This window comes from Mustelus asterias, chromosome 13, assembly GCF_964213995.1.
Source record: "Mustelus asterias chromosome 13, sMusAst1.hap1.1, whole genome shotgun sequence".
Taxonomy (NCBI): domain Eukaryota; kingdom Metazoa; phylum Chordata; class Chondrichthyes; order Carcharhiniformes; family Triakidae; genus Mustelus; species Mustelus asterias.
In genome coordinates this window covers 23419659-23427656 of record NC_135813.1, presented here as the reverse complement: position 1 = coordinate 23427656, position 7998 = coordinate 23419659, and the positions used below count along the sequence as shown (strand labels likewise).

Below are 7998 nucleotides of genomic sequence, written 5' to 3'. Positions count from 1 at the left end.
AGCACAGTGGTTAGCACTGTTGCTTCACAGCTCCAGGGACCTGGGTTCGATTCCCGGCTTGGGTCACTGTCTGTGTGGAGTTTGCACATTCTCCTCGTGTCTGCGTGGGTTTCCTCCGGGTGCTCCGGTTTCCTCCCACAGTCCAAAGATGTGCAGGTTAGGTTGATTGGCCAGGTTAAAAATTGCCCCTTAGAGACCTGAGATGCGTAGGTTAGAGGGATTAGCGGGTAAAATATGTGGGGGTAGGGCCTGGGTGGGATTGTGGTCGGTGCAGACTCGATGGGCCGAATGGCCTCCTTCTGCACTGTAGGGTTTCTATGATTTCTATGAAAGTGATTGCCAGAGTCATAGAACCCACAGATTGGATAAATTCCATCATTGCAAGAAATAACATGCAAAGTTAAATGAAGAGGTCAGATATTGAAGTTCTGAAGGCTAACGTTGAAAGACACAAAAAGCTTTTGACAGAAAAGAAAGGAGAGCTAATTTGGAAAGTTCAGTCAGCTAAAGAAGATTTCCAGAAGCTTACAGCACTCCAAAATGAAAAGTTAGAACGAGAGAATAAAGTCACTGACCTGGAAAGACTGAAGGATAGGCAGCACATATTGTGGCATGTTGAAAATGGGAGTATGGAAAATAAACTCAACCTCAACAGTTAGTAGAGAAGGCATCCAAGAGGGAAATCAATCAATCATAGAATCACAGAATCTCTACAGTGCAGAAGGAGGCCCTTCGGCCCATCGAGTCTACACTGACTCTGACAGAGTACCTTACTCAGGCCCTCTCCCCACCCTATCCCCATAACCATGGCTAACCCATCTAACCTAGGACAGTCAAGGGCAATTTACCATGGTCAATCCACCTAACTCGCATGTCCTACGAATAGAAAAGTACTTGAAAAAGAAAAAGTGTGGAGTTCAAACAGCAAATTAGTGAAATACAGATGCAGCTAAAACACTATTTTACAGTTGAAGAATGATTTACCATGGAATGTTGTGGAAGCTGATTTACTCACGATTAAGAAATGGTATCTGATAGTAATAGACTCTTACTCAAAGTTCCCTTTCATCAGAAAGGTGAAAAATTTGAAAGCCATGAAATCTCAGCAAAGGATTCCTGAAAGAGTAATAAGTGGTAAAGGGGTCTAATTCACCTCCACAGAAGCTGAGGAAATTGCTGAACAGTATGGATTCAACATCATCACCTCATCTCCCCAAGGGGACTTGTTTTACAGAAAGACACATCCAGATGGTCCAGTGTATGCAAAGGAAGGGCTAAACATTGCCTTATTGTCACTCTGATATACACCTCTCAAGGATGACAGGAAATTGCCTGCAGATTTACTCAATGGCAAAAAATAGAAGACAACTTTTCAAAGCAAGATGTACCCTCCTAATGACCAGCAGGATGTAAGACGACAACTCACTGGTGCACAGGTAAAAGAAAATCAACACTTCAACTAACATGCCAATCCTTGCCCAGGTTGCTGAGAGGGCAAACTATACAGGTGCAGAATCCAATCATGAAAACCTAGACCCCAGCAAAAGTTGTTGTGAAGCTGAGACTCCAAGTTCACACATCAATGAGACTGAAACCGATCAGCAAATATCTGACCTAGAGCTAGAAAAGCAGAAAAGATCATCAACATCATCATTAGCAAGCAAGACAAGATCAACTGTATCACCAAAAGCCAATGCAATATCAACAACAACCATCACAGCATCAACAACATCAAGCACAAGTCCTACAACACTAGGAGCGCTATGTATAATATTGTCTACACAGTGTATGAGTTCTGAGAGCGATGAATGCCAATTCCATAAAATGGAGGCACATCATTTAAGTGATAACATAGATAATGGTTTTGAGAAAGACTCTTTGATGTTCAGTTTAATTAGAAAAGTCAATTGTTAATGGTCTTTTGAGTAGACATAAAAAATAATAATTGAAACAGTTATATTGATAATAGTGGCATTATATATTTTTAATAAAAGAGGGATGTTATATTGTTATGGAACCATGGAAAGGCTATGGCACAAAAACAAGCCATTAAGCCCAATTGTGACTGCACTGGCTGAGAAAAAATAGCCACCCATTCTAATTCTGCCTTCCAGCACGCAGTCCAAACCCTTGCAGGCTACAGCATATCAGGTGTAGATCCAGATACTGTTTAAATGAGTTGAAGGTTTCTGCCTCAACCACCAATCTGGGCAGCAAATTCTAGATACCTCTGGGTGAAGATGTTTCACTTAATATCTCCTCTAATTCTTCCACCAATCACCTAAAATGTGTCTTCCCGGTAATTAACCTCTCCACCAGGGGAAATGAGTCTTTCCTATCTACTCTATCTAGGCCCTTCATAATTTTATACATCTCGGGCTTCTCTGCTCAAAGGAAAACAGCCGAGGCTGCCCAATCTTTCCTCATAGCTGCAATATTTCAGCCCTGGCAACATTCTTGACAAACTTCTTCTGTACTCTCCCCAGAGCAATTATGTCCTTCTTGTAACAAAGTGACCAGAACTGTATACAAAATTCCAATTGTGGCCTAACCAGCATTTTATAAAGTTTCAGCATTACATCCCTACCTTTGTATTTTGCACCTTATGCAATAAAGGGAAACCTTTCATATGTCTTCTTTACCATCTTATCTACCAGTCCTGCCACTTTCAGGCATCTGGGATGTTACGACCACAGCAGATGTTCTTGTTGCGTAAGCCAGGTCCCAGAGTGAAGTCTGTCTCACTGATCATAAACCCTTTTTTAACATTGTGACAGAGGAAGAGCTACTGACCCCCAAAAGCATAGTACTACAGTAACACCTGTAGAATTTTAAAAATTAAAAGATTTATTAAAAAGAAAAAAGCTTAAGCACATCAGATTAAAGTTACACAGTTAAAACAGTCTTATAGAACAACCCCCAAAAACCCTTGCTTGGTCAAATCTACACAAGTAAACAACATTCTCAGCGGGCGGGAGAGCGTGCAGGGTCAGGAGAGAGCGCGAGCAGGAGAGACACCCACACACTTTTCTTTATCTGCGCAGAATGCCAACATAACTCAAAAAACATGAAAAAATGCAACTCTCACCACAATGGACTTGCATTCAAGGTGTCTCACTTCCTTATTATATTGTTTACACATGTATACATAGATATCCAGAATGACACATCACTTATTACCGCACTACAGTCAGTGTCAAGCAACAACATGTCATTCCACAGCACATGGTGAGATCTGAGGAACACATCTGATGTCAGCTCGTGCATCTGGGTAAAATAGTGTGATTATTTCACATTCCTGGGAGACACAAGACATAGTACTGTGGTTTCAGGAAGAAAATTGTCCATAGACTCACAGGTGGATATCCACATTACCCAGTTCAGATGTGTTTGCTGCCCACCTCAGTCCCTGCCTGCCCAATTCCTGCCCCGAATTACAGATGAGGGCTTAAGTGTCTTGGTACTATCAGAATACTTTGCTCAGTTAGGATCTGTGGTCAGCTAGGAAGTGTTTGAGAGCCATCCAGTGATCTCTGGGGAGATTTGAGGGTTGAATTGTGCCCTGAGAGTAGAGAATTTGAGGTTTGCATGAGGATCAGAGTGCAATCCGAAGTCAGCCCAAAAAGCTGAAAGCTGGCCAGTGAGTAGTCAAAAGTGTGCACAGACTAGAAAGTAATCATGGATCATTGTGGATGCTGGAGATTAGTTCAAAATATGTTGAGGTGGATGGAGTCCATGGTTGCAGAGCCCTGAGACATTGAGTAAACTCGAGCAGCAACAGTGCAGAAAAACAAAAGTGTGAGTGTAGCAGAAGGAACACAAAGATTGAAGCAGCAGGTACCTGGTGGTCCTGAACTCCGTGCCTCTTAGCCCTACAATCTTTCACACTCTAGAACAGCAAGGTCATAGCAATATTATCACTTTCATGATCCCCTTCAAGTCATACACCAGCCTGATTTGGACACACAACCACTTCTATAAAAGTAGAGAAGTGTTGTTGTAATTGTATAGGGTGTTGGTGAGACCACATCTGGAGTAGTGTGTCCAGTTACTGTTTCCTTATTTGAGGAAGAATGTGATGGCATTGGAGGCAGTTCAGAGGAGGCTCACCAGATTGATTCTGGGGATGAAAGGGTTAACATATGAGGAGAGATTAAACAGTTTGGGCGTGTACTCGCTGGAGTTTAGAAGGATGAGAAGGGATCTGATCGAGGTTTATAAAATTTTAAGAGAGACGGATAAAGTAAATGTCGACTAAATGGTTCCTTTTATGGGGCAATCTAGAACAAGAGGTCACAGGTATGGGTTGCGAGGCGGTAGATTTAAAACTGAGGTGAGGAGGAACTACTTCTCGCAGAGGGTGGTGAATTTGTGGAACTTGCTGCCCCATAGCATGGTGGAGTCTGAATTGTTGAATGGTTTCAAGAGGGAACAAAAAACAGACAAAGAACAAAGAAAATTACAGCACAGGAACAGGCCCTTCGACCCTCCAAGCCTGCACCGACCATGCTGCCCGACTTAACTAAAGCCCCCTACCTTTCCGGGGACCATAATCCCTCTATTCCCATCCTATTCATGTACTTGTCAAGACGCCCCTTAAAAGTCACTACCGTATCCACTTCCACTACCTCCCCCGGCAACGAGTTCCAGGCACCCACTACTCTGTGTGTAAAAAATCTGCCTCGTACATCTCCTTTAAACCTTGCCCCTCGCATCTTAAACCTATGGCCCCTAGTAATTGACTCTTTCACCCTGGGAAAAAGCTTCTGACCATCCACTCTGTCCGTGCCTCTCATAATCTTGTAGACTTCTATCAGGTCTCCCCTCAACCTCTGTTGCTCCAGTGAGAACAAACCAAGTTTCTCCAACCTCTCCTCATAGCTAATGCCCTGCATACCAGGCAACATCCTAGTAACTCTTTTCTGTGCCCTCTCCAAAGCCTCCACATCCTTCAGGTAGTGTGGCGACCAGAATTGAACACTATATTTTAAGTGCGGCCTAACTAGAGTTCTATAAAGCTGCAACATGACTTGCCAATTTTTAAACTCAATACCCCGGCCGATGAAGGCAAGCATGCCGTATACCTTCTTGACTGCCTTCTCCACCTGCATTGCCACTTTCAGCGACCTATGTACCTGTACACCCTTTGGCTATCAATACTCTTAAGGGTTCTGCTATTTACTGTATATTTCCTATCTGTATTAAACCTTCCAAAATGCATTACCTCACATTTGTCCGGATTAAACTCCATCTGCCATCTCTCCGCCCAAGTTTCCAACTGATCTATATCCTGCTGTATCCTCTGATGGTCCTTATCGCTATCCGCAAATCCACCAGCCTTTGTGTCGTCCACAAACTTACTAATCAAACCAGTTACCTCCAAATCATTTATATATATTACAAACAGCAAAGGTCCCAGCACTGATCCCTGAGGAACACCACTCGTCACAGCCCTCCATTCAGAAACACACCCTTCCACTGCTACCCTCTGTCTTCTTTGACTGACCCAGTTTTGTATCCACCTTGCTAGCTCACCTCTGATCCCATGCGACTTCACCTTCTGCACCAGTCTGCCATGAGGGACCTTGTCAAAGGCCTTACTGAAGTCCATGTTGACAACATCCACTGTCGCTTCTTTGGACACGGGTGAGGTTCTTGAGGATTGGAGGATAGCGAATGTGGTCCCGTTGTTTAAGAAGGGTAGCAGGGATAACCCAGGAAATTATAGGCCGGTGAGCTTGACGTCCGTGGTAGGGAAGTTGTTGGAGAGGATTCTTAGAGACAGGATGTATGTGCATTTAGAACGGAACAATCTCATTAGTGACAGACAGCATGGTTTTGTAAGAGGGAGGTCGTGCCTTACAAATTTGGTGGAGTTTTTTGAGGAAGTGACAAAAACGGTTGATGAAGGAAGGGCCGTGGATGTCGTCTATATGGATTTCAGTAAGGCATTTGACAAAGTCCCACATGGCAGGTTGGTTAAGAAGGTTAAGGCTCATGGGATACAAGGAGAAGTGGCTAGATGGGTGGAGAACTGGCTTGGCCATAGGAGACAGAGGGTAGTGGTCAAAGGGTCTTTTTCCGGCTGGAGGTCTGTGACCAGTGGTGTTCCGCAGGGCTCTGTACTGGGGCCTCTGCTATTTGTGATATATATAAATGATTTGGAAGAAGGTGTAACTGGTGTAATCAGCAAGTTTGCGGATGACACGAAGATGGCTGGACTTGCGGATAGCGAAGAGCATTGTCGGGCAATACAGCAGGATATAGATAGGCTGGAAAATTGGGCGGAGAGGTGGCAGATGGAGTTTAATCCGGATAAATGCGAAGTGATGCATTTTGGAAGAAATAATGTAGGGAGGAGTTATACAATAAATGGCAGAGTCATCAGGAGTATAGAAACACAGAGGGACCTAGGTGTGCAAGTCCACAAATCCTTGAAGGTGGCAACACAGGTGGAGAAGGTGGTGAAGAAGGCATATGGTATGCTTGCCTTTATAGGACGGGGTATAGAGTATAAAAGCTGGAGTCTGATGATGCAGCTGTATAGAACGCTGGTTAGGCCACATTTGGAGTACTGCGTCCAGTTCTGGTCGCCGCACTACCAGAAGGACGTGGAGGCGTTAGAGAGAGTGCAGAGAAGGTTTACCAGGATGTTGCCTGGTATGGAGGGTCTTAGCTATGAGGAGAGATTGGGTAAACTGGGGTTGTTCTCCCTGGAAAGACGGAGAATGAGGGGAGATCTAATAGAGGTGTACAAGATTATGAAGGGTATAGATAGGGTGAACAGTGGGAAGCTTTTTCCCAGGTCGGAGGTGACGATCACGAGGGGTCACGGGCTCAAGGTGAGAGGGGCGAAGTATAACTCAGATATCAGAGGGATGTTTTTTTACACAGAGGGTGGTGGGGGCCTGGAATGCGCTGCCAAGTAGGGTGGTGGAGGCAGGCACGCTGACATCGTTTAAGACTTACCTGGATAGTCACATGAGCAGCCTGGGAATGGAGGGATACAAACGATTGGTCTAGTTGGACCAAGGAGCGGCACAGGCTTGGAGGGCCGAAGGGCCTGTTTCCTGTGCTGTACTGTTCTTTGTCCTACCCTCATCAATCATCTTTGTCACTTCCTCGAAAAACTCGATCAAGTTCGTGAGACATGACGTCCCCTTCACAAAACCATGTTGCCTCTCACTAATACGTCCACTTATTTCCAAATGGGAATAAATCCTGTCTCGAAGAATCCTCTCCAATAATTTCCCTACCACTGATGTAAGGCTCACCGGCCTGTAATTACCTGGATTATTCTTGCTATCCTTCTTAAACAAAGGAACAACATTGGCTATTCTCCAATCCTCTGTGACCTCCCCTGTAGCCAGTGAGGATACAAAGATTTCTCTCAAGGCTCCAACAATAATTTCCTCCCTTGCCTCTGTCAGTATTCTGGGGCATATCCCATCAGGCCCTGGGGACTTGTCTACCTTAATGTTTCTCAAGTACCCCAGTACCTCCTTTTTGATCTCAAGATGACTCAAACTATCTACACATCCTTTCCCAGGGAATAGACATATTTCTAATAAAAAGGGAATAAGGGACAAGGGGAACAAGTGGTGAGATGGATTAGGTAGACCAGGAAGAGATCAGCCATGATCTGATTGTTTGGCGGAGCAGGCTTAAAGGGCTGAATTTGCCTACCTCTGCTCCTAATTCCTATTTTCCTACATCAATATTGGGTAAATATCCAGGGATTCCCCAACCTGGGCACATCATTAGCACGAGCACTACAGCTATTCAAGAGACACGTCTACCTGTGGAATTCGCTTTCGGAAGTCGGATCAAAAACTGATGAGACACAAGTTTCTCTGCAAACCTTCTTTATTGCATCAGAGGAGAGATCGCTAGACCATCAAGCATGGGTTCGTGAGTCTCTGTCTTTCTTACAAAACAGTTTCAGTTATACACGACGGAGATACGTCCACATACTTCTGTTAGCCAATAAGGGCATAG

At 44.3% G+C, this 7998-nt stretch overlaps 1 protein-coding gene across 1 annotated transcript in view; it reads left to right on the top strand.

Annotated features, from left to right (window-relative positions):
- The first annotated feature begins 404 nt into the window (after window positions 1–404).
- The window catches only part of LOC144503061 (protein crumbs homolog 2-like), a 152648-nt gene continuing 145054 nt past the window's right edge, over window positions 405–7998 (top strand). Inside the window, exons 1-2 of the mRNA XM_078227563.1 lie at window positions 405–654; window positions 1535–1765. Of these exons, the coding sequence (XP_078083689.1) occupies window positions 405–654; window positions 1535–1765 (481 nt within the window). The remainder of the gene's footprint in view (window positions 655–1534; window positions 1766–7998) is intronic.